Below are 27782 nucleotides of genomic sequence, written 5' to 3' on the forward strand. Positions count from 1 at the left end.
ACTACATACCAAATTTGATAGCCCTAGGCCGGATGGTTATGGACAAGAAGATTTTTGAAGTTTTCACAAAATAGGCCTTATATAAGCATATGTTAAATTTTGTAACCCCCCGGGGCAGGGTCAAATTTGACCCCAGGAATAAAATTTGAACAAATTTGGTAGAGGACTATTAGATGTCACTATATACCAAATTTGATAGCCCTAGGCCCGATGGTTATGGACAAGAAGTTTTTAGTTTTCACAAAATAGGCCTTATAAAAACATATGTTAAATTTTGTGACCCCCCGGGGGCAGGGTCAAATTTGACCCCAGGGGCATTATTTGAACAAACTTGGTAGAGAACTATAAGATGTCACTACATACCAAATTTGGTAGCCCTAGGCCCAATGTTTATGGACAAGCAGATTTTTAAAGTTTTCACAAAATAGGCTTCATATAAGCGTATGTTCAATTTTTGTGACCCCCAGGGCAGGGTCAAATTTGACCCCAGGGGCATAATTTGAACAAACTTGGTAGAGGACTATAAGATGTCACTACATACCAAATTTGGTAGCGGCCCAATGTTTATGGACAAGCAGATTTTTAAAGTTTTCACAAAATAAGCCCTTTATAAGCATATATTCAATTTTGTGACCCCCAGGCAGTTTCAAATTTGATCCCAGGGGCATAATTTGAACAAACTAAGAAGAGAACTATTAGATGTCAGTACTTACCAAATTTGGTAGCCCTATGCCATACGGTTATGGACAAGAAGATTTGTAAAGTTTTCCCACAATAGGCCTTATATTAGTTCTTCTTGAATGCTCTGAGCTTTTATGAGTACATACGTACAGCTCAGAGTTCTTCTTGATAAGGCCTAATTCAATGTAAAAAAATAATGTCTCACATATGTCCTTAAAATCGAGTTCAATCAACCTAATACACCGTAACAAACACAATAAATGTTACCATCGACACCCGTTTGCGCGTATTTTGTTGAGAAATGCTCAAAACATAAACTTGATAACAAATCGTTTATGGCGGAAGTTGTGAATTGTCGATTAGAGCAAAGCGAAAGAAAAGGTTACACTGCACAAATTGTTTTCACTGTAGTATCTGACGATCTGCATGGTCTTATGGTAGCAGTTGAAATTGTATTGCATATAACAGTGTAGTTTGAATTAGGACACATTCTTATTATTATTCTCGCTGCGATCGGATAAGTGGTAGAGTCCGTGCTTTTAGATACGGCATTGTAGAAACAGTTATTGCGCTGTATACTTATTGAACTGAAAATCCGGAAAAAAATGGATGTAGTTCCGGGTGTTCTTACATGCTTAGCAAGTCTAACACCCTGTTATGTACTCTGCGGTGCAAAGACAAAGGGATTAGCACGTGTGAATGTCTTTGATGAGGCAATAGACCATTTTTACAATCAGCCAAAATTGATAAGAGGGCGATGTCGCGTGACTCACAGAATTCCAGACCCGGCTGAACGTGTATCCATTCGTTGTGGAAGTACTGCGTAGTCATTTTTGGGACTAATTTGACGCCAAAATATTCAAAATTAAAGAAATTAGTCCAAACGTATTACCAGAAACAAAATACTGTAATTACGGGTGCCGGTCAACTCGGACCTAATTCAACTCGCACGGTAGTAAACTCGCACGTTTTTTGGTCAACTGGCAAGGCATTTCTGGTCAACTCGCACTTTTTGAAGTCAACTCGCATCCCCTCCCCCCCCCTAAAAAAAATATATATAGAAATAGATGAAGGATGTTATATGTTCATTGGTTTATAAGAAGTATATAAGTATTAATAATATAAATTATGTCCTTTTTTAATAATCTGAATATTCGGTTGTCACATTTAATGGCTCTTTTACACTTGTGGTCGATGATTTACACGGGTTAAATAAATGTGTCCCAATATCCTTAAAAATATTGCTCAAAACTCTATTTTACCAAATAACATCTGGCATTTTTACCTATGGAATTTTTACCTCTGGCATTTTTACCACTTTACTTCTGGCATTTTTACCTCTGGCACTTTTACCTCTGGCATTTTTACCCATGGCATTTTTACCTCTGGCATTTTTACCTACATTCAGTATTAAAATAAAAGCATATAGAACCCGTCCCTTGCAGTTGTCTATCCGTATGGTCATTCGTTAGTGGGAGACAGTGGACTGAGAGAGACTTTTAAGAGTGTTGAGTGCTTGAGGCTGTCTGTATTAAAGACTTTGTTGACTATAAAAGAGATGGGTGAAAGTGTGTTATGCGTTAGGGAAGGTTGCGTTTTAAAGAATTGTTCTGTATGTGAGTGTGATCTTTGTCAGTGTTGTTCGAGGTGCTATGCAAATGCGGATGTGTTGGTGTGATAGGTGTTTTGGAGAGATTTTTCATTTGATTATTGTCACTGATTAAAATGTAATGATAAACAGACAAGAATAACAAGCGAATAATATATATATATACTGGCATTTCCCCAGGAATTGGTCAGGCACTGCGGCAGGCGGTTGGTGTCGAATTCTGTATATACTTTCTAAATGTTATCATTCAAACTCCACACTACTTTGGAGCTACCAAATCACAACATTTCTTTTAATATTTATGTATTTGCCCTCAGTTCATTTCATTCAAGTCATATATTATAATATGAAATAACAACCAAAATAAACAGAAAGCAAAAATTTTTATTGAAAAACATTCATAGACCCATGGAAAATCTTGCTTCCAACTACTGGTCGTTTATTAGATTGTATTCTGTCATGCACAAAGACTAAAGAAAAATGTGTTGCAGGTATCAGCGAATTTTGTAAATATGAAAGAAACTATATACATATATTGGATCTGAATATGTTAAATATTGGTACTGTTAAGTTATAGTCGCCGATAAGAAAATAATGTGAACAAATTTTAATGTCTCTATAACGCTCAAAATCAACGAAAATTTCGTTAAGTATCCTCTGTGTGCCTAATTTCGATCAGGTGCCTAAGTTTGATCAGTTTTTTATGACGTATTTTCGAATACCAGCACTTACATCACGCTCCAGCCTTCCTGCGAAAACTCATAACAGAAGTCGTAATTCCGTCAACCTCTCGTAAAAATGCGGTTTAAACAGTCTTTATGAATAACAAAGCTTAAATTATGTCAATTATCGATACCTCATTTTTCATGCATTTATCGCACTTATATTCTTTAAATTACCATTAAATTCATAAAACATCCATCAAAATACTCTTTTCTAAATGTCCAGGGACGCTGCAGTTTTCAGGGGAAGTAAGACAATTCTCTGTAAATAAGCGCTTTGTTTACCTGGGGCTCATAAGGGGACATTCATAAATTAGATCGATGCATTAATAGATGTCCAATTAAGACGTTTATTGTTAAACTTAAGCTCTTTACTTCAGCGCAATTGCCACGAAAAACTGGCTTTTAGAAGGGGTGAGACATACCTATGTCCACATTGTGTTTAGGAAAATATCGTATTATAATAAATGTAAATATGTTTGGTAATTTTACAAATGTGTGTTAATGAGTGTTTTATCTTCTTTTTTGTTACCTTCTTAATTGTTAGTTGTTGTTAATTTTAATAAATATTTAAGACACACATTACAATAATCTTCAAAATATATGAATAAACTTTCTTTTCTAAAAAAACAACAACATTAGAATGTGTCGCTCCTAGCCTAAGTATTCATGTGAGCAAATAACTATTCATCTACCCCATGTGAGCCCCAATTTGTGACATCATGAAGACAGCTGGTCGAACTTAGGAGTGCTTCTCAGTGACGTATATCATGTGGGGTAATAGATAGTTTTTAACCGTTTACGACCGTTTTTGTTTGTTTATATTTCATTTTTTAGCAGATTTGGATATAGTTTTGAATTCTCTGTCTAAATACCATTTTTTCAGTAATCGTTGTTGATGTCGAGCATGCGCAGAGACAAAGTTTAACGTGATTGAACTTAGGCACACATAGCATATATATATTCCGTAAAATAAAGTTAACACCTTAACAATCATTGTACCTTATAGCAATATCCAAAATTTCAAAGCTAGATGTGGTATGATTACATAGATTTTTGTAGATACAAAATGCTGGTGTTTATTTATTTGTGGCCACAATTAATTCCCGCGAATATATTTATTCATACGACACATGAACACCATTTTAGTGTCCATGTGTCGTATGAAAAGATATGCAAAACAATAATGAAAACGAGCATTTTGTATCTACAAACATCTATTTTACCAGTCCACATCTGGCGTTGAAATTTCGGCAATTGCCATAAGGAACACTGATTTTTAATTGGTTAAGTTTATTTTACGAACAATTGTACGAAATGTTCTTTGATTTTGAGTAGTAGTGTTACTTTAAATGGTCGGGAGCAATCAAATAAGACGTTTGATTCCAATTAATTGTATTTATAACTTAAATTACGCATTACCGCAACACACATCAGTTACGGTTTATTTTTGAAGCAAGTTCTTTATATTTTTTTATTTTCTGCAATAGTTGTAAACAATTAAAATATTTAAAAGATCGCTGTGGCGTAGTGGATATGGTGTCCGCCTAGCGATCGGGAGGTCACGGGTTCGAACCCACTGGGAGCTTTCCTTTGATCTGCCCCAAAAGACACTAAGTACTGGTTCTAGTCCCAGGAAACAGACTCGAGAGCGTTTATATAAGCCTAAGGCTTTCAATGCGATCGAGCTAAAATAAATAGGTTTAAACTAATTAAAATAAGCAAACAATTTAAGCATATCTTTAATTGCTCTTACTCCACATGTGCCGGTAATAATAGATCATTATCGACCATTATTAGGGGACAAACACCATAATTGATCCCCATGAACGACCCGTAAATCGTTCATACGTGTTATCTGAGCCCCTTATGCACACACCGCTGATAAGAGCGTGCATGTTTTGATTGAACGTTGGCCGAATGCAGACAGCAAGTGCTTGTGAGAATTTCAAGTGCACGCATTTTAGCCCGCTGGGCTAAAATCGCCTGGGGAAATCATAATTCTTATAATCCATGCATTACACTTTTGTTATTTTCTATTTTGTATATGGCTAAAAGCAATTGTATGCTATAGAGCTAATACATGTTGCTGCTGTAGATGTTGTATTATAATTCCCTTACGGCAGATCTAAGGGTCGTCGTTCCTTTTGTTTCTTCCAAAAGTCTGTTGTCTGACCGCTTTTCATATACTATTAACATAAGTATTAATTAAAATTTGAACAAATTGTATAGAAAATTTCTGTCCATTTAAAACAAATGTTTAATATTTGAAAATTAATTTTCTTAAAAACATAAATTGTATGTTCGGAGAAAAGCATAGGTTAACCGTTTATTGGTACATGTTGTTGTAAACACACCGCATGCGTTCCTTTAATTTTTCTTTTGGTTAATAAAAAATGTTCTATATGCAAACAAGTTGACATTTGCATTTACGGTTGACGTGTTTGAAACTTTTGTTAAAATCTTTCTTTTGCGAGCACACCATATCATGTAAGTTATCTTAATTTGCTCATTATAGATATATTGATGATCTATTTGTGTTAATTCATGCCAGAAAATAGTTTATGTTGCTAATTTTAACAATAAAGTAGCGCCCGGAATCCAGGCGGTAAAATTTTTATGGTAAATCGTGAAACCAGTTGCAACTCCCTGCGACCCGGAGGGTCAATATAGCTGGGAGTTGTATTATTGCAACTAGGCCTTATATAAGCATATGTTCCATTTTGTGACCATCGGGGCAGGGCCAAACTTGACCCCAGGGGCATAATTTGAACAAACTTGGTAGAGGACTGTAAGATGTCACTTCATACCAAATTTGGTAGCCATAGGCCCAATGGTTATGGACAAGAAGATTTTTAAAGTTTTCACAAAATAAGCCCTCAATAAGCATAAATTCATTTTTGTGACCCCCGGGGCAGTTTCAAATTTGACCCCAGGGGCATAATTTGAACAAACTAAGAAGAGAACTATTACATGTCACTACATACCGAATTTGGTAGCCCTATGCCATACAGTTACGGACAAGAATATTTTTAAAGTTTTCCCACAATAGGCCTTATATAAGCATATGTTCAATTTTGTGACCCTCGGGGCAGGGTCAAACTTAACCCCAGGGGCATAATTTGAATAAACTTGGTAGAGGACTATAAGATGTCACTTCATACCAAATTTGGTAGCCCTAGGCCCAATGGTTATGGACAAGCAGATTTTTAAAGTTTTCACAAAATAAGCCCTTTATAAGCATATATTCAATTATGTGACCCCCGGGGCAGTTTCAAATTTGACCCCAGGGGCATAATTTGAACAAACTAAGAAGAGAACTATTACATGTCACTACATACCAAATTTGGTAGCCCTAGGCCCAATGGTAATGGACGAAAAGATTTGTAAAGTTTTCACAAAATAGACCCTTAAAAGCATATGTTCAATTTTGTGACTCCCGGGGCAGGGTCAAATTTGACCCCAGGGGCATAATTTGAACAAATTTGGTAGAGGACTATTAGATGTCTCCACATACCAAATTTGGTAGCCCTAGGCCCAATGATTATGGACAAGAAGATTTTTTTAAAGTTTTCACAAAATAGGCCTTATATAAGCAAATTTTCAATTTTGTGACCCCCGGGGCAGGGTCAAATTTGACCCCAGGGACATAATTTGAACAAATTTGAAAGAGGTTCAGCCCAGGAACATTCCTGAGAAATTTCATCAGAATTGGACTAGTAGTTTAGGAGAAGAAGATGTTTAAAAAAAAAGTTAACGCACTGTCGCACGCATGACGGACACAGGACCATGACATAAGCCCCGCTGGCCTCTGGCCAGTGGAGCTAAAAATGGTTCTGGTCTGTTGAAAAACATGGCAGGGCTGGGGGCATTTTTCCTTATATGGCTATAGTAAAACCTTGTTAACTCTCTAGAAGTCACATTTATGGTCCAATCTTTTTAAACATTGTCAGAACATTTGTTCCAATGATAGCTCGGCTAAGTTCAAAAATAGTTATGGTTTGTAAAAAAATATGGACCCCTGGTTTTGGGGCATTTTTAGCTCGACTATTATATATGAAATATATATAGTGGAGCTATCCTACTCACCCCGGCGTCGGCGTGAGCGTTAGTGTTAGCGTCTGCGTGCAAATGTTAAAACTTTCGTACTACCCCAAATATTTTCTTTCTCCCTTGACATATTTCTTTCATATTTTGCATACTTGTTAACCAACATGACCCCAACCTATAAACAAGAGCAGACAACTCTATCAAGCATTTTGTCATAATTATGGCCCCTTTTCCACTTAGAATATGCAGCAAATTTTAAAGTTTTCGTACTACCCCATTTATTTTCATTGTCCCTTGACATATTGCTTTTATATTTTGCATATTTGTTTACCAACATCACCCCAACCTATAAACAAGAGCAGACAACTCTATCAAGCATTTTGTCATAATTATTGCCCCTTTTATACTTAGAATTTTCATATAATTGATAATTCTATGTTAAAGTTTGCGTACTACCCCAAATATTTCCTATATCCTTTGACATATTGCTTTTATATGTTGCATACTTGTTTAGCAACATGACCCCAACCTATAAACAAGAGCAGACCACTGTATCAAGCATTTTGACATAATTATGGCCCCTTTTACACTTAGATAATTGAACATTTTGCTAAAATTGCCATAAATTCTTTATTTATGATCACATTTTATTATTACTTTGACAAAACAACACTTACCTGAATACCACAATGGATTCCATTCAAACAATACCCCATGCCCCTACCAGAATCCCTCCCTCCCCCCCCACCCAACCTCACCCCCCCCCCCCCTCCCTCAATTTTTTAAACATCATCTAATAAATTACCACACCCCACATTATACCCCCCTCTCACCCCCCACCCCCCCCCCAATTTTTTTTTTAAACATCATCTAATAAATTACCACACCCCACATTATTCATGTACCCCCCTTTCACCACCCCTACCCCCCCCCCCCTACCTCCCCCCAAATTATTTTTTTTCCTTTTTTTATTTTTGAAAGATCGTCTAATAAATTATTGAATATGAACAATTTCACCATGATGGCTTACGTTATACTGTCAAGCACTCGAATAGTCGAGCGCGCTGTCCTCTGACAGCTCTTGTTCCTTATATGGCTATAGTAAAACCTTGTTAGCACAGCTAGAAGCCACATCTTTAGTCCAATTTGTATGAAACTTGGTCATTTGTTCTAATGATATCTGGGCTGAGTTCAAAAACGGTTACCATCTGTTGGAATAAACATGGCCGCTAGGAGGCAGGGTCTTTTCCTAATTATGGGTATAGTAAAACCTTGTTAACTCTCTAGAAGTCACATTTATGGTCCAATCTTAATGAAACATGGTCAGAACATTTGTTCTAATGATAGGTCGCCTGCCGTCAAAGGTTATTGTTTGTCGAAAATCTCAATGAAAACATTATCACTTGTGTGTAATGGCTTCTTTTTTAAAAGGAAATATTTACTAAACATAATTTACGCCATGTATACAAAATTGTCTACGCACTTCAAAGTTTTATTCACAAATCGATACGCCCACGCTGTCCATGCTTTTTATGCCCCGGGTAGAGTGGCATATAGCAGCTTAACTGTCCGTCAGTCCGTCCGTCCGTCTGTATTTCAGTCAGTCTGTCCGTCCGTCCGAAAACTTTAACATTGCCAATAACTTTTGCAATATTGAAGATAGCAACTTGGTATTTGGGATGCATGTGTATCTCATGGAGCTGCACATTTTGAGTGGTGAAAGGTCAAGGTCATCCTTCATGGTCAAAGGTCAGATATATGGCTTCAAAGCGGCGCAGTAGGGGGCATTGTGTTTCTGACAAACACATCTCTTGTTAAGTCCCAATATTGTACATGTTTGCATGTATTTGTGCATTGTTTTGCACACTTATGATTTAAATTGCACATGAAGGAAAATTCAAAATCAGAGCATTATTTGCCAAATATATATGAATGGCATTATAACCAATGTCCTGATCAAATTACAATGGCCCATTATTGGCTTAAAAAAATGTATGTAATGTTCAAAATCTATGATAACTAGAAATATTAACGATTATTGAATATACCTTATTAAAATACAATACTGTTTTAAAATATTTATGACTTGATCCCACTTTTCCGAAAATGCATTTGATTATGCAAGAAAACATACTTATTTTTCGGACATTAAAAAGTTTGGGCATTTGGATCTAGGGATTTATAAATCAAATATTTGAATATGCTCCGATAAAGAAACTTATTTTATTTCAGGATAACTTCCAATCCCCACACAAAATAAAAACAGAATGGCCTATAAGCAGTGCCCCTTCCCTTGGTTAGACTCCATCCCCTATTGCTTCTTTTTAGCTCTACTGGCCGAAGGCCTGAAGAGCTTATGTCATGGCGTGGTTTCCGTCATCTGCCTGTCCGTGCGTGCGTTAGACTTTTTCTTGTTTACGCGATAAAGTCCACAGTTTTCATCTAATTTTCTTCAAACTTGTTCAGAGTCTTTATATTAATGAGGACTCAAACCCAATTGACAATGGGTTACATCAGAGTAAAAAGTCCAGAATTATCTCCCCTTGAATTTGAGAAAATTGTGAAATAAGGCTTGTTTACGCAATAAAGTCCACAGTTTTCATCCAATCATTTCCCAACTTGCACAGTGTCTTTATCTGAATGATGAGTCAAACCCTATTGAAAATGAGCAATATCGGAGTTATAAGTCCAGAATTATCTCCCCTTGAATTTGAGAAAAAAATGAAAATTCAGTTTGTTTATGTGATAAAGTCCATAATTTTCATCCAATTCTTGGCAAACTTGCACAGTGTCTTTGTATCAATGAGGAATCAAACCCTTTTTAAAAAAGAGCAATATCGAAGCAATAAGTCCAGAATGACTTCCCCTTGAATATGAGAAAATTTTGAAATCCCGCTTGTTTACGCAATAATTCCACAGCTTTCATCCAATTATTTCCAATTTGCACAGTATCTTTATATCAATGAGGACTTGAACCCTATTGAATATGAGCAGTATGGGAGAAATAAGTACACACTAATCTCACCTTGAATTTGAGAAAATTCTCCTTGTTTGCGCGATTAAGTACACAGTTTCCATCTTATTTTTTCCAAACTTTCACAGTGTTTATAGCAGTAGAGCGATTCAGGCCCTCATGGGCCTCTCGTTTTGATTGGTAAGTACAGAACGTTTCAGAATCTTGAATTTGGTTTGAAAATATCCAATAAAAGATAAATTAACCAAGCTAAAACAACATAAAAAGGAGATATTTTGAATTGGATTATTGAAGCATGGTTGATGAAATAAAACAAACTGAAATAATAATTTAACTATATTAAAAGCAAAACAATTAAGGTAATTCTCATGATGAGACATTTTTGCGTTGTGAATGTGTCCTCAATTCATGTAGCGAACTTTAGCTTTGTTCACATTAATAATAACTTGCACCCGAATGAATTGTAACCATGTTTCTGAAAACCTCTTCCAGCAATATTCAGTACCAAAGAAGTGTTAATTGACTAACTTCAGCTTTGCCTACATACAACACTTAGAGAATACTGTCAATAAATCTATGCAAACTACATAGTTGATGTAATGTTATATTGAAAAAAATCGTTGATTATGTACTAACTGGCATTATTTCGAAATATGATTGACAAATATTTTTTTAGTTTGTCTGCAAAAGTCAATTTTGCGTCAGGTTGGCTGTGATAGTGAGAAGTGTTTGGTTTATCAAGGTTGTTTAAAATTGAAATACCGTAATCCTTGAATATGTATGCCATATTGTACAAGAGTTTTCCATTATATTATTTGACAACAACATGTCATATGCATTTGGTATATAAACAGTTTATTACTTTGTCTATTTCAATTATTCTTTGCATAATAAAAACACACATCTATATAATACAGTGACAACTAAATTTAAGCATCAATCAAGCAATTTGTACATTCAACAATGTAATGCTGGATATGTACATGAATTTACATAAATCAATATCTATAGTATCCAAAACAAAAAGTGGAAATCACACATATAGAAAAAAAATGTGTTGAAACAACTTAAAAAGAATGTTTTAAAACTGGTAATTTTTAAAATAAATTTAATCTTAGAAACATTTTTTTAAAGTTTTTAAAAAGTACATACTTTTTACCATTATTATAAAACTGTAAACTTATATTTTGCTCACATGTTATAAAATGCCATAGCAAATAACAAGGTAATTGCTTATTTCACTACCCTCTGGTTATTGTTATCAACAATAAAATGTGTCCCCAATTATTTGGATATGCCTCTGTGGTTTGTTGTAATTTTTAGTATAAAAACTTAATTAAGACTGCTTTATTTGATGCCAAAGGAGCATGGTGAACATCATTTTCAGAACACAATATTATGTTGTCTTGATTCATATAATAAATAAGCAACGTCTGGTCATTTCTGTTGCTTGGCAGAGTCTGTTTGTCAGATATTTGTACAGCTGGCATAATAAATATTAATGAAATGTTAGGGGCCTATCAGTGTCAATGCACACTATCACAAATATGGGAGGGTAGGTAGAATTGAATAAAAGTCTGGAACAGGGAGAATCTTGGGAGGGTGGAGTTGAGTTTAGACATGTAAAGATACATTAAGTTTGAGTGAGTTATTCATTAATTTAATTGGTGTATGTATTTATTCTCTTAGTGTGTAAATAAAATGTACAATCTATATATTCCTGAAAATTGTAACAGGTGGCAAAAATTGGCACTGAACTGACTACACCATTAGGATTATTCAGTTCTTTTACGCTAGAATGGTATACAATTTCCATAACAAATGTAAGATTTTCAGTGTTGACAGTGCACAGTTGATTATATATTTTGTTTTAGTGGGAAAAAAATGCGACTGACCGGGCACTTTTGTTTTTTCAAGAAGCGTACTTTGTTTTCACAGGGTTTGGTTTTCACAGCGTTGGGTTTTCTTAGGATTCAATGAAGACAGATTTCAGTCTATCATGCATACCCATTTTCTACAGCAAATTCATGCCAATAAATTGTGATTTGTAAGAAAAACAATCATAACCATGATAATGATGGCAAATGCGTATCATTTAATTTTTTATAAATCTCTTTATATTATTAAGTGAAGGACACAGTTTTGTAAATTTCTTGGCATACAATCGAGTTTTAATTGAAACTTATTTCAGCATTCACTGTGGGTGAACACCATTATGTGGTTATTATACATCAATTCCACAACCAGTGTTCCTGTTTTGTTTCTGTAGAAGACACATAGTGGTGATCTAAAATCATCATTTCTTGTGACCACCTCTGCCAGTATATTTTTCCCATCTCTGTCGACTTGGATGACTGTGTTGAAGTCAGCATTACATACCAGAACTTGTCCTAAGCCTGTCACGTGAAGGGGATGATGGCCAAATGTAGATGGCAACTTCAGTGCAGGGTGAGAAAGTTTGGAGATCACTTTACCATCACTGGACAGTGTGAGCCGCTTGCTACAGTCCTGGTTGGCCACATAAATCCTGCTTCCATCTTGACTTACTGCACAGGATTTGACTATGTATACAAGGAGACAAAAAAGAGTATGTGTTTTATATGAAACAAGAAGTATCTTTCATAAATATATACAGAGTTGATTGTGGTTGGTGTTGAGGAAAGATCAAAAGTTATATCAATGAAATCAAAAATAGAAATTCCTTTTCTGCGCAGTTCTTAGCTGCATCACACCAAATTCAATTGTGCCTGATTTTGTGATGTATTAGATATTATTGATCATATTCCTATAGATCAAGCAGAATAGAAAAACACAAGGAAAATGAGAATAAATGAAAACATGTAGTTAACCAGTCACACACGAATCATTCATACATATTTGAAATATTTATACACGAGTTCTTCAAAGAGACTTTTTTTGGTGGTTTGTCAGACATTGTTTTTATGCTCCCCATATATATATATATATATATATATATATATATATATATATATATATATATATATATATATAATATATATATATATATATATATATATATATATATATATATATATATATATATATGGGGAGCATATAGTTGCCAGTTTGTACTTACTGCTGTCACCTTTTTTGTTACAGTTTCTCATAGGGCCTTCAATATTTTACAGATCTCTTACATATTTGGCATGTACATACCTTGCATGGACCTCTACCTTTTGATGAGGTTTTAGGTCACTGCGGTCAAGGTCATTGAGGCTAATAATAGATTTTTTTGTCACACTTTTCTTACAGTTTCTCATAGCGCCTTCAATATTTTACCGATCTCTTACATATTTGGCATGTAGGTACCTGGCATGGACCTCTACCTTTTGATGAGGTTTGAGGTCACTGGGGTCAAGGTCAATGTCACCGAGGCTAATAATAGATTTTTTCCGTCACACTTTTGTTACAGTTTCTCATAGCGCCTTCAATATTTTACCTACCTCTTACATATTTGGCATGTAGGTATCTTGCATGGACCTTTTGATGAGGTCAAAGTCACCAAGGCCAATAATAGATTTTCTCAAGGTCACACTTTTTTTCCCACAAAATTAACCCATGTATCGACAAAGCATCATTGGGGAGCATACATCAGTTTCACTGATATTCTTGTTTTATTCAATTGTAAATAGTATCGTGAATCATAGCGCTCATGGTTAATAAATTGGTCTATATGGTGGAATATTTTCTAATTAAATTAATTAAAACTCTTACTTATCATGGACTTGTTGAAAACACATTAAGAATCTATGAGTGACATACTATAATAATAACGCCAAATATATTAATTTACGATATAACTGGCAAAACAAAATTCAAGTTCACTTAGTTTACGCGAAATCGTATATAAAACAGTTTTGTTACTGACCGCGAACTGACCTTGATAGCTTGCTGGCTGGAATGCAATGCATTCAAGTGTGGTAAAGATTCCACTGCTGGAATGACAGCTTGTTTAAAGCTTTATGCATTTACATATTAACAGACAATTTAAAAAAAAAATTATTTTTTTTTTTCAAGGAGTATATCAGTATAGGGAACAACAATAATGATAGGATCTTACATGTACAAGTGCACAGAATGCAATATGGTAGTAATTACTAAATAAGAGAACACAGCTTTTAAGTAAAAACGCTGGCCATCTTCTTAATATAAAGGGCCACGCACGAACTGTATTGATGTCGAGAGTTGTTTGTGAAACTGTTCTATCTCTCAAGCCTTTTCATTAGAGATAAAACTGTTTCATGCTGAACATGCAGTTATTTTTGTTTTAAAACGCACTGTAGTATCCCTTTTCATACCCTATACTACTCAAAAATAGAAAGTCAATCAAATGTAAAAGTGAAAACTGTGTGAAGTTTGAACAAAAAAAGTCATGTTCTATTTCAAAACGTTTCAAACAGCTACGCCGAAAAATGGAAATATATTATGGGCACAACAGATTGACGGATTGGTAATTTGACATATACATTGTAGGTTTATCATTCAAACATTGAATGCCATATTAAGAAATAAAACAATAAAATTAAACATAAGTAAATTAAAGAGTAAAGGTATTTTTTACAAGGAACAAAAATATCAGCTATAAACATAGATATGTAGCATTATTAATTGACATTATTATTAAATATTGCAAGAGCATCTGATATAGTCTAATAGAGAGTAAACCTCGCCAAGAAATCTCAAAACTCAAAATCTTGTACAATACCGGAAAAACTTGGTTAATACGGAAAACCCGAGGCCAATATCATCGGTGTGATTTTTCTGAGATCCTATTTACCCAGGTGTTTATTTATGCGTGTAAATTTGTTTAAAAAAATATATATATGTGAGTGGGCATGTCAGAATTCACTGCATATTTCACAAGTGGCCTGAAAAGTATAATTTGCAAACATCTGTGTATATAACACTTGCAGCATTTTCTGCATATTGCATATTATTTAAAAATTTTGTTATGAGCAATCTAATTGGCTGTAGTTCGTAATCTACCAATGAATATCAATTTTTCAAATATTTTCTTTTGCTTATTCGTTTGCAAACGGCAAGATTGTACTGACCATATTGCGGAAGTAAATAATTTTCCAGCGTCATTCACTGGGATAAAAAGCCAAAATGACAAATATTACTTAATTCACTCAAATGAATACACTGCAACTACAATTTAGCACGCTCTGTCTTAACACGCAATCCAATGTAATGCAGGGGATGCTTGGATCCAATTTTCCCCAACCTTCCATTTAGGTTAAAAACCACTAGTTAGCTAATTGGTGACAATCTGTTGTTCAATGCCAATAAAGTTTATTTGAAGCCTCCCATTAAGGTGCATATGACAGTTAAAATGTGATAATCTATTGTTTTATCTTAATAAATTTGTGAAAAATAGCATTTGTTTATCAATATTTGACGTATGCATCATAGGCAGCTTTGACTAAGTTATCAAAGAATGTTCCATTTCATTGCTATTTGTAGACGATATTTATTGAAATATTGTCTGTTGTAATGTAATTGAAAACATAACAGGCAAAGAGAAATTAAATTATTAATTCAGAAGATCAAGCAAATGTAAGTTTATTTTAAACAGAAATCGACTTTCACTTTCGCCTGATTTTCAGAAAATTTGTTAATGTTGCATTATATCTTAATTTAAATTCACTTGTCTATTGGTTGTTACAATTAAATCTGAACAGTGCCTGATTTGACACATGGTTGTAGATGTGACAGTTACAGTCAATGGTGTACATTTGTGTTTCTATAATTCTTATAATAATAGTGCAATTGGATATCTATATATTCTCAAAAAGCGATATGTATGCAGAAAGCCCATCTTTTCATAAAGTTTATATACATTTACACTAACTCCAATATAACTCAAATGACAGGGTTCAAGCAATAAGACAGCGTTTAAACCATAACTGGGTTATAAGTTCTGTTCTCATTTATTGCCATTAATATTAACGATGCTTTTGCTTTAAGTGTCCATTGATTTATGGGGCAATATATTTTATTTTAAATTTGTGTTTGACTGTTAAAAGCATGAACAATATTTTGTAAAATACACTAATGTTTTTTGTTTTATTTAACAACATATTTTGTGCACGACAAGAACCAGAAATAAAAACAAAAATTAATAATTTTACCTGTACTGAAACATGATGTATCTTCATACATCTTGCACACAAGTCTCCCATCTATAGTGTATTTGTACAGGGCTGTGCCTGATGCAATGTACAGGTTGCCCTTCTGATGGGCAATACACACACAGAAATGCTGGGGCTTAATTGTCCTATCATCATGTACTAGCTGACCATTGGTCACTCTTATGAAGTGAATCTCCCTGCTAGCCATAGCAACAGCCACTAGACTGGAGTCAATGCTGCACATGGACTCTGTTATACCAGGCAAGTTACAGAATGCAACCACATTGTAGTTCTCATCCAGCAGCTTTATATTGCTTTTCCTTGAGTCTATAATGAGTAGTCCAGCAACTGTCTCACAGATACCTGTTATCAAGCATATGTGTGATTCGCTTTTCATTCTCACCATGAATATCTTGCTTTTCTCTAACTTGATGATTTTGTTTGCATTTTGTATGATGATTTTGTTTGCATTTGATTCGATGATTCTGTCTGCAAGCCTTTTGGCAAGTTTATCCCTCATACTGCTGCGGGGTTTAAGTGATACGACCATCCTTCTGACCTGTTTTGTGTCTTCAAAAGTTTGTCTGGTAAATCTGTCCTGTGTTGTGCCTCTAACACCTTGTGATTGCTTTTCATTTTGTAGTATCTGTCCCAATCCTGAGAGGGTGGACAGAGTTTCTAGGATTAATGTAGAAGGATTAAATGTAAATGTCACCTCATTCTTTACTTTCATTTCTTGCAAAACGTTTTCAGTGTCCGTGGAGTAGTGAAGGCATTTTTTATACGTTTTCTCACTGAAAGATGGGTCGATCCGTGGGTCGATCACTTCATGCATCATGCTTAGCCAGTCTTTTTGTACACATGTCATTGTATTTATAGACTCATTGCAGTTATCTATGTTAGTTTGAATAGAAGTTCTCATGGTGGCAAGTAATGTATCCAACTCCTTCTTGGTATTCTTCTCCAGTTCATCCAAAGAATCATTGATTGCCTTGCGTAAATTATTGATTTCATCTAGAATCTTATTGCAGTTATCTTCAAGGGATTTCATTCTTTTCTCAAAATCAATTTTCTGATGAATCAACTGTTCATTAAGTGTTTCAACAGTTGATGAGAATTTCATTAACTGGTGATGACTAACTCGAAGACACTCACAGGACATTTGATCTAATCGACAATATTCACAATCTTCACATTTTTTAAAGAAAAAATCTGATCCTTTCTTAATAAACTTCTTAAAAATGGATTCCATTTCTATGACTTTAAATAATTTAATATTTTGTTTAAATTGACATACTAATTAATGAACTAGTGTCATGTGAAGTACAGTATAAACTCTCCAATCTACAGCCATATCTTCATCAATTGTGCAGCGATTTTCACGATCTCGGTCTTATTCAACGCAGAAATGAATAGCCTTTCTAGAAATGTATATGTCTTGCAATATTTTTACAAATGCTGGGTCAACTTTTAAGAAATAACACGATACACAACTCGCATGACCCAGTTGACACTGATCAGGCAGTATTTAAGACTGAAATCTGCAGGGATTAAAGGGCATCTTCCCTGCAAAGTTCATGTACTTCGATACCATAATTCAATAAAACGTATGAAAAAACATTATTACCGTGCTTGTCGTTACATTATGCATCAAAACTAACTGTCCAGCGCCGTTTGAAACCTTTGTTTACATACATTTCAACTAACTGACATTTTAAACACACAAGTGATTTCATTGGTCCAATGCGAAGGTGTGACTTTACAACTGGAGATTTCATTTATGAATACTGCCCGATCATTGTCAACTGGGTCAAGCGAATTGTGTATCGTGTTATTTCTTAAAATTTGACCCAGCATGTGTAGAAATATAACAAGATATATACATTTCCAGAAAGGAAATTCATTTCTGCGTTGAATAAGACCGGGTTCATGAAAATCGCTGCACAATTGATGAAGATATGGCTGTTTAAAGCGATGCACCCGGTTTTGGGGTGATTTTGAGTTGCATACCTTGTTATATATATATTTTATAGTGAAATTATTTTTTTTCTTCAGAAAAGTTAATTTTTCGTTGTAATATGATTATTTATCATTCAAAATGATGTTTTCACTAATTAATATCATAGCCACACGCTAACCACCTGTGATATGATGGAGTAGTTATTGGTAAAATTGGTTATTGTTTGATACAAATTTTAAAGATTAAATAGAAAATAAAATAATATAAAATTAAATAATGGTACAGTTAGGATGATTGAGTAAGATGGTTTTGTTAGTGATGGAAATAAAAACCAACCTGCTTGCCATATAATTATTCAAAACGGATAAGTGAAAACTGGAAGATTGTGTTAAAAGAAAAGATTCATTTAAGTAATGGGAAATCTCATCCGCAGTGATTTATTCAGCACTGGAAAGACGCAGGTGTCTTAATTTTTTAATTTTTTGTCCCTCAAAAACGTCGTTGGCTCGACTTCCTTCTGTCATTTGATAGTTGGTCAAAAATTTGTTCATTAAAGTAGTTCCCCTTTTTTCATTATTTTCTTTGTTGTTGTTGTTTCAGCTGGATCAGTGACTTTTTTATCAGTATTAGCCATTGAAAATCAGCGCTAACCATCTCACTATTAAGACCACTTTTCAAAAGTCCATCAGGTGGTCTTAATAGCGTTGTTTCACTGTATAATCACCAGATCTATACCATTTATATATATGGCTACATATTTTATTATCTTATCAATATCCAACTGAAATGTATACACATGTAGTAAAGGGACATGTTAATGCCGATAAACTTCAAATATAATGATTGAGAATTATATAAAGTTTAAACTAATGTTACATAATATGTTGAAAATAAAGAATCCATACTTTTGTTTTTAATTGGTTCAGTTGCAACAAGTTAGCTTGCACTCAATTAAGTTATTGTATACAAAACATATGAAAACAAGAAATATCTTCAAAACAATATACAGTTGAAACCAGATGGCTCGAACTCGCTTGGCTCTAATTTCCGGTTGGCTCGAACTCTCCTTAAAGCACTGATTTTTTATGGCTGAGCCATATCTTGGAAGTGCTTTGGCGGATTTCATTGAAACTTGGTATGAGTATGTATATATATATATGAGGATGATGCACGCCAAATGGCATTGTACACCATCGTTTAATAACGAAGTTATGACCCTTTGTATCTTGAAAAAAATGCTTTTTTGAGTGTCAAATATAACACTTTTGTGTAAAGAAGCATATTTGCAGGGGATATCAATTCAACGAATTTGCTTTTTTCATCAAGAATCTTACTGTATTCATTTTCAATTGACTTCATTCGTTTAAGTCAGTTTTGTTCTGACTCAACTGTTCATGTAATGTGCCGACAGTTGCTGAGAATTGCTTATTCTCTCCATTTTGGTGGAGAAGTGTCACTCTATCAGCTAAGACTAACACATGGCTGCATTTTCCTCAAAAAGATTCCATTATAAATCCCAATGATGTTTTAAAAAGAATGGCCTGATATATGTCCTTTATTTGAAACTTTCTAAAACAGAAACCAAACTGTTCAAAATTACAACTGTACTTACTGATGATTGTAGATATGGCAGAGATGACACAACAACTCACTATGACTCTCACAGAATGCTGTCAGTTCTTTCTTGTGCTCCTGACATTTCTCTAAAACATCCAACAATAGATTGGAGACAGGCCACTGGCGCTCAAATGGTCATTGTCGGCTCGGGTACTATGTAAATGTACCCTGTGGATGGAAAATATACTGAAACAGACCCGGAAATTCTAACGCTAAATTGGTTGTTGTGGGCTTATTTTTTTCAAATTAATTATGTTCATATTTATGTCAATATATTGTGTAAAATGTCCTATATATTATCCATACTCCTACTCAAAATATCATATTGAGGCAGGTTTAAGGAGAATTTGTTATGTATTCCTTAGGGCATTTTACGACATTGGATTTTTGGCGGAAATAAAACTCGGGTTCATTCTAAATAGGCCGGGTATGTGTTAGTATATTTTCCGTTCCTGGGGTAGATTTAATTATACTTAAGTGTACCCAGGGCACTAGGTCCGTTAGGTAGTAACGGAGCCGACAATGGCCAATCAAGCGCCACTGGCTTATGTTTTCTTTCCCAAATGTTACATGCTTTTTGTAGTTATGATGTTCCACACATTTACCACAGTAAAATTTAGAGCATTTCTCAGTAAAAATCAGCTCCCCTATTAATGTCATTTTCATGACAAGTACAGCAAAAAAAGTAAAAGAACAAATCTGATCCTCTGTTAATTTAACTCTCAAAATCTGATGCCATTTTTTTAACTTTAAATATTTTGATAATTTAGTTGACTTGGAATTCTAATTAATGAACTTGTGTCATGTGAAGTATAGTCACGAGATATGTAGGATTTATATACATTGGTATAAATACTATCAAATATTATCACCTAATGAGCACCCAACTGATATTGATACATGATAAATAAAGGGACGTACCAGTTCTATATGCATCCTATGTTAATAAACTGCAAATGTAATGCTAAAAAAATAAAGTTTAAACTGATGTCTTTATAAATGTATATTTGTAAAATTTAATAGTCCACACAATTAGATTGTGTTTCAGTGTTTTCAAGGTACTTTGCACTTATTGTATACAAAACATACAGAAAAAAAGGAAACTGAATGTTTCTATTTGGATATAATCACAGTGAGACTGTAGAGGTTGGAATCGGTTCCCCAAAACCGATTAATCGGAGGCCATAATCAGTGATTTAACGATTAATCAGCATTTTTAACAAAAAATTACATTTTTAATATTTTAACCAGTTTTGTTGTTGATATTAACATTATATTACTATATTTTATCAAAAAGAACTTTATCATGACTATTCCTTATGTGTTTTGATAGTTAATAATGAATAAATGCTAAAAAATCTTTCTTTGTGTTCGAATTACCGTAAAAAGTTGTGTATAAGGCCCACTTTTTTACCCCAAAATTTCATTTTAAAAACTTGATGCGCCTTATGCACAACTACAGCCATGCCAAGACATTTTTTCCCTGTCAGTTACCCAGTTGCGGCAATTCGCATCATTCTGTTTTCCGGTGTTTTAACTGTAACTGTGTTAATAATAGTGTTATATTTACGATCTGAATAAGATGGACAAACATTAGAAAGTTAACATAAATATTTTCTATCTTTTTCAGATACGTACAGAGCTTTGAAATCAAATAAATTTGAAGAAGAGAATGAAAAACAAGGAAGCCATTTATATTTAAATGTTATTGTTTTCCCACAATATTATACCCTACTGTACTAGGGTTACACAATTTATTTAGGGGGCACTTGTCGATTTACAATAGTATGTCGGCAAGGTCTTTCCCGATATATTTATGATTATTTTTCTTGCTTTTCAAATGTGTTAATAAAATTGATGTTGTGTTTGTTTACATGTTTTCTTACGTCTTGTCAAGATTGAGGATGTGATTATCGAGCAATTTGCGTCACCTGTCAAGTTTTGTGTGGCTGGGCTATTATCAAAACATTCGAACCAGCAAACGGCCTTCACACATCCATTGTTTGTTTATCGCCGGTAATGCAGTAATGGTGTTGAGAAGTTTGTGTCGTTAAAGTCTCCTGTCAATTACAGACACTTGAAAAGAACGCATGATATCGGCATTGTAAATAAAACGCGCGGTTGTGAATTAGTCATGCATGAATTACCACGTGACAATACCAATCAATAATGTCAGTTTCTTAGTTATAACTAATCCGTCCGTTATGTGTACTCCACGATAAAATCATGGACAGTTACTTCGGAACATATGATGAAAACCATGATGGTATCCTCGTGGAAAGTGTGCATTTCATGCATAATTCATTTAAATCCAAACATTTATATTATTTATAATATGATTTAAAAAAAAAAAAGAACTAGTTGTATTGTTATCGTCTTTAAAATAATAAATTATTGAAGCAATAAAAGAACATGCAAGATCCGCAATGTAAATATAACGATTTTCAGTTATCCTGCGGTACGGAATTTTTCCCCCGTTTATTTTGCTTCAAAAACTTTTTTTCCCGATTTTTTAGCTTAAAAAAGTAGATGCGCGTTATACATAAATGCGCGTTATACACAACGTTTTACAGTAGTGAAAAATCTTGTGGCTGCAATGTTACGTACTGTGTTGAAAACGGCGTTAAACCCCAATATTTTTTATTTTTAGAGAGTTAACGTACCATTGTTAGTGTACTGTTTTCTGCAGTTATTACAGAACACATATAAAGGTTCCCGTCCTTTGTTGGTTTAGTAGGATCGATCAGTTAATTTAGGAAAGGGAACAAATTGTTCTCTGACCGACATCTTTAATGAATATTATTGCCTATACACATCCGTATTACGATCGCTGATTTGTTTAAAGGGGTTGTTTTATCCAATAAAAAAGCTCGTTTCAGTTGAGCGGTAAACAGAAATGTGTATTAAAAAAAATATCGAATGATTGGTATTGTAAAAAATTTGTCAACTTTTCGTCGACTCGAAATTTTCATCGTCATCGTCACGTCAGCAGCAATGCGTTGACGACGCGTCGACGATCTGATTAATCAACTCACCACTAAGTGAGAGTAATGCCCCGTACTATTGGTTTTAATGCATCCAAGCATAGAATACTTGTGTGAAATGTGAGATATTTTTAGAATGTCAGCACATAGTATAATTTTCATGCAACATCCAAACCTTAGTTAACGTTTGAATGATCAGTAAAAATCAGAAATATCTTTATAACTTAGTTTTCAAATTTACCAAAGGGAGGGGCAGTTTTCCATATATGGCTCTAGTGAAACATGTTAACAGACTAGAAGTTACATTTTTAGTTCAATCATTAAAAAGCATGCACAGAACATTGCTTCTAATGATCTCTGGGCAAAGATCAAAAATGGTACCAGTCTGTTGAAAAAAATGGCTGCCTGCCAGGGGAAGGGGAAGTTTTCCTTATATGTTGATATTAAAACCAAGTTAATAACCCTCTGGAAGTCAAGTTTTCGCCCCTAATTCGTTTTGACCCTCATCTACTCTTTATGATCTCCACCTACTGGCTAACTCCAGGGTTGTTCCAATAGAGTTGTGCATAATAAATAAATGGAAGATTTAAATATCTTAAATTAACTTATCTGTTCTGTGGTGGAAATATTTTCAATAATTAAAAGATTTTCATTATAAAACTATGTTTTGTTATGCGGATGAAACATATTTACAATCTTTCTTACACCTGTTTTTATGACCCCGGTAGGGTGGCATATAGCAGTTGAACTGTCCGTCAGTATGTCAGTCAGTCTGTCCATCCATCCGAAAAAAACTTTAACATTGGCCATAACTTTTTCCCTATTGAAGATAGCAACTTGATATTTGACATGCATGTGTATCTCATGGAGCTGAACATTTTGAGTGGTGAAAGGTGAAGGTCAATGTCATCCTTCAAGGTCAAATGACAAATATATGGCATCTGTCCGTCCGAAAACTTTAACATTCGCCATAACTTTTTTAATATTGAAGATAGCAACTTGATATTTGGCATGCATGTGTATCTCATGAAGCTGCACATTTTGAGTGGTGGAAGTTCAAGGTCAAGGTCATCCTTCAAGGTCAAAGGTCGAATAAAAATAAAAATAATTCAAAGCGGTGTTCTCATGAAGCTGCACATTTTGAGTGGTGGAAGTTCAAGGTCAAGGTCATCCTTCAAGGTCAAAGGTCTTTTTTTTCTTCAAAGCGGTGTTCTCATGAAGCTGCACATTTTGAGTGGTGGAAGTTCAAGGTCAAGGTCATCCTTCAAGGTCAAAGGTCATCCTTCAAGGTCAAAGTTAGTTAAATATCTTTTAAAGATGGACCATATTTCTAAAAGAAACAAACTTAAAAACCTAAACCCTAATTGTTTTAATAGATTTCAGATTTTTTATGACACTGAAATTATGTGTGTTTTAGACTACAGTCAATTAGCTCTATCCTTTTTGGATCTATGTTTAAATTTACTGTCTGCATAGATCCCAGGCGGTGATCTCAGTTTGAATAATTTTATGTTTAGATTTGGTGTTTGTTACAAAAGTAGTGGATAAAAACATGAGTTTTCCTCTTGATATATATTCTGGAGTTTCATAGTTTGCTATGTTAAACTGCGGAGAAATTAAATACTTATTTTTCATTAAGTACTTAACTCTTCTGAACTCCACCTACTCTGAATGGATAAGCTCCTTTGGGTCTCAGGTGAGCGCCTTAAGACTCAGTGGTCCTCTTGGTCTAGAAAGCTTTGTTGCTTGCAAGGATGTCCTCTATGAACTCTTATCACACCAACATCACCTTACTCATTTCCATCTTGACATTTACCTACTTTTAGCCCTTTGCATGCTGGGAAATTTGTCGTCTGCTAAAATGTCGTCTGCAGAATTTTTAAAATTAGCATTTTCTTCGATTTTTTTTCAAAGAATACTATCAGAATAGCAAATAGTTTGGATCCTGATGAGACGCCACGTTTTGTGGCGTCTCATCTGGATCCAAACTGTTTGCAAAGGCCTTCAAAATTCGGTTCCAGCGCTGTAAGGGTTAGACTTCAAATGGAACAATGAATCAATACTGATAAGGTTTCCATTTGGGGGCATATGTGTTTATTGAGAGCAGTATCTCAACTGCTTTGCATCTTAGTTTAGCTTTATTCGAAAATGGATGAGTATATTGGTTTGCTTATGTCAATCTGGAAATATGTGTGTCCATCTGATCATAAACGTCTTTTTAAGAATGCTGGGTCACCCAGTCCTGATGGGCAAATTGCATTTTGACTGCAATGTTGTCTGTATTTTTCTGTCTGGGTGACCTAGAAAAATATTACCTACTATGTATCAAAACAATGACTTTGTATGCCAGTTTACAAATAAGTCATTTAAATGCAGACAAATAAGTTGATCATCCACATAAATTTTCTTAGACTTTTGCCCAAATTGCAGAAAATATTGTCTTTCAGGTTGAGAGAACTAAGTCCCGTCCTCTGGCAAGCGGTGAGCTAACCTATTTCCAGGCACTGTCATTCCTGGGCTTGAACCTGTCATTGGCATTAGGCATTCTTCTGCAGTTGAATTGGTATAGGTAAGGGCATGGAGTTAACATGATATATAGTTAAATGTATATGCATCAGTTGTAAATAAAGAAGTATCACTTTAGGGCATGTTTTCCAGGCAGCTGTAACTTTTAGGTGGATGCATGTGAACATGAAATAATGGGACAGAAGCCATCAATGTTTTCCAATCACTTTATGTATTTAAACCAGCCATTTTTGGGAGTCAAATAAGTTCAAACACGTCTGCCCCATTAGTCAATGATTTGCAGTACAATCATACATGGTAAACGTCTGATTGATATATCAATCGCATTACTAGTATGTAGTTTATGGACAGTTGCCTTGTGGTGTTCAACCTGGTTGTTATTTATCTTATTCTTCACGAATCGTCTATTGCCACTTGTGTTTGTGATTCCTTTAACATTCCTAAAAGTGCCGATTCTGTTTGTGACCTGGGCAATTACTGATTTTGGGTATGGGACAATCAGGAAATCTTAGTGTTTTGGCTATCAAAATGAAATGAAAATAAAAGGTGTTCTAACAAATAAAAAAAAGGGAGAAAATACAATTGAATATTTGACATTTATGCACAGTAACTGTTGTAAAATTACACAATAACATAACCATTTAAATAATTAATGTACTGGACAGTTAAACCACAATATGCTAATTTGTATGTTAAAATGACAGCAAATATTAGGCAACCCATGCGACAGACAAAAAAATCTTACATGAAATGGGTCCGGTAACTTTTGAAATTTCCCTGACCTCACCAGATTGGATCAGACCTCCTTCTTTTAGGCAATTAAACTAGAGGAAACGCCATTTTTAGCTCATCTATTTTTTGAAAAAAAATTATGAGCTATTGTCATCACCTTGGCGTCGGCGTTGGCGTCCGGTTAAGTTTTGCGTTTAGGTCCACTTTTCTCAGAAAGTATCAATGCTATTGCATTCAAACTTGGTACACTTACTTGCTATCATGAGGGGACTGGGCAGGCAAAGTTAGATAACTCTGGCGTGCATTTTGACAGAATTATGTGCCCTTTTTATACTTTGAAAATTGAAAATTTTGGTTAAGTTTTGTGTGTAGGTCCATTTTATTCCTTAAGTATCAAAGCTATTGCTTTCATACTTGCAACACTTACTAACTATCATAAGGGGACTGTGCAGGCAAAGTTATGTAACTCTGACTGGCATTTTGACAGAATTATGTGCCCTTTTTATACTTAGAAAATTGAAAATTTGGCATTTTGACAGAATTATGTGCCCTTTTTATACTTAGAAAATTGAAAATTTGGTTAAGTTTTGTGTTTTGGTCCACTTTATTCCTACAGAATCAAAGCTATTGCTTTCATACTTGCAACACTTATTAACTATAATAAGGGGACTGTGCAGGCAAAGTTATGTAACTCTGACTGGCATTTGGACGGAATTATGGGCCCTTTATAATTAGAAAATTGAAAATTTGGTAAAGTTTTGTGTTTTGGTCCACTTTACCCCTAAAGTATCATAGATATTGCTTTCATACTTGGAACACTCGCAAACTATCATAAGGGTACAGTAAAAGGGCAAGTTGCATAACTCTGGTTGTCATTTTTACGGAATTATGGCCCTTTTTTGACTTAGTAACTTTGAATATATGGTTACATGTTGTGTTTCGATCCACTTTACTTCTAAAGTATCAAGGCTATTGCTTTCAAACTTCAAATACTTTCATGCTATCATGAGGTTACTGTACCTGGCAAGTTGAATTTTACCTTGATCTTTGAATGACCTTGACTCAAGGTCATATTATTAAATTTTGCTAAAATTGCCATAACTTCTTTGTTTATGATTAGATTTGATTACTTTGACAAAACTACTCTTACCTGACATACCACAATAGACTCCACCCAAACCATCCCCCGTGCCCCCCCCCCCCCTAATTTTTTATTTTTTTTATAGATCATCTCACAAACGACCACCACACCCTCACACTTTACCCCCCACCCCACCCCACCCCCTCCCAAATTATTTTTTTAAACGGTTAAAAAACACAAATATTTATTTTTATTATTTTATTTTTGAAATACCGTCCAACCATTGCACCCAAGAATCCCCTCCCCCCCACCCCCGATTTTTTTTTTTTTTCGCATTTTTGGAAGATAATGTATTAAATGTCCACACCCCCACACTATTCACCCCTCTTCACTCCACCCCTCCCTCCTTTGTGATTGAAATTGAGAGTCCCTTCACCTTTAAAAAGAAAATAGATGAGCGGTCTGCACCCGCAAGGCGGTGCTCTTGTATTCAGTTTATCTCTATCTTATTGACTATTCACAATGTTTTAACAATTGAAAATACAGAAAGTTAACTTGCTTACTTTCGGATCACATATGGACAAGTTCAAGGACAAGGTTAAGTTCCCATCATTCCCTGTTTTCGCTTTACAATCAAAAAGTCTTGAAAATAGTAAACCTCATTTCAACCAATGAAAAACTGTTGTGTTTT

The 27782-nt window shown here is 34.5% G+C and overlaps 2 protein-coding genes across 6 annotated transcripts in view; one reads left to right on the top strand and one right to left on the bottom strand.

The window, feature by feature from the left end:
* The window catches only part of LOC127832345 (4-hydroxybenzoate polyprenyltransferase, mitochondrial-like), a 45848-nt gene that overhangs the window by 7222 nt on the left and 10844 nt on the right, over positions 1–27782 (top strand). For all 5 annotated transcript variants that reach the window (XM_052357764.1, XM_052357763.1, XM_052357767.1 and 2 more), the window contains exon 5: positions 25200–25321. In XM_052357764.1, coding sequence (XP_052213724.1) covers positions 25200–25321 — 122 coding nt within the window. The remainder of the gene's footprint in view (positions 1–25199; positions 25322–27782) is intronic.
* On the bottom strand, positions 10871–17520 carry LOC127832341 (uncharacterized). Its single transcript, XM_052357752.1, has 2 exons — positions 16192–17520; positions 10871–12597 (listed from the first exon to the last, which is right to left on the bottom strand). The coding sequence occupies exons 1-2, from the start codon at positions 17441–17443 to the stop codon at positions 12224–12226; spliced, it is 1626 nt and encodes a 541-aa protein (XP_052213712.1). The 5' UTR covers positions 17444–17520; the 3' UTR covers positions 10871–12223.

This window comes from Dreissena polymorpha, chromosome 5 (assembly GCF_020536995.1).
Source record: "Dreissena polymorpha isolate Duluth1 chromosome 5, UMN_Dpol_1.0, whole genome shotgun sequence".
Lineage (NCBI taxonomy): Eukaryota > Metazoa > Mollusca > Bivalvia > Myida > Dreissenidae > Dreissena > Dreissena polymorpha.

Coding starts and splice junctions, on each gene's coding strand:
- LOC127832341 (XM_052357752.1), bottom strand. CDS start 17,443: ATGGAATCCATTTTTAAGAAGTTTATTAAGAAAGGATCAGATTTTTTC. Junction 12,598..16,191: donor TACATCATGTTTCAGTACAG/GTAAAATTATTA, acceptor TTGTATACATAG/TCAAATCCTGTGCAGTAAGT.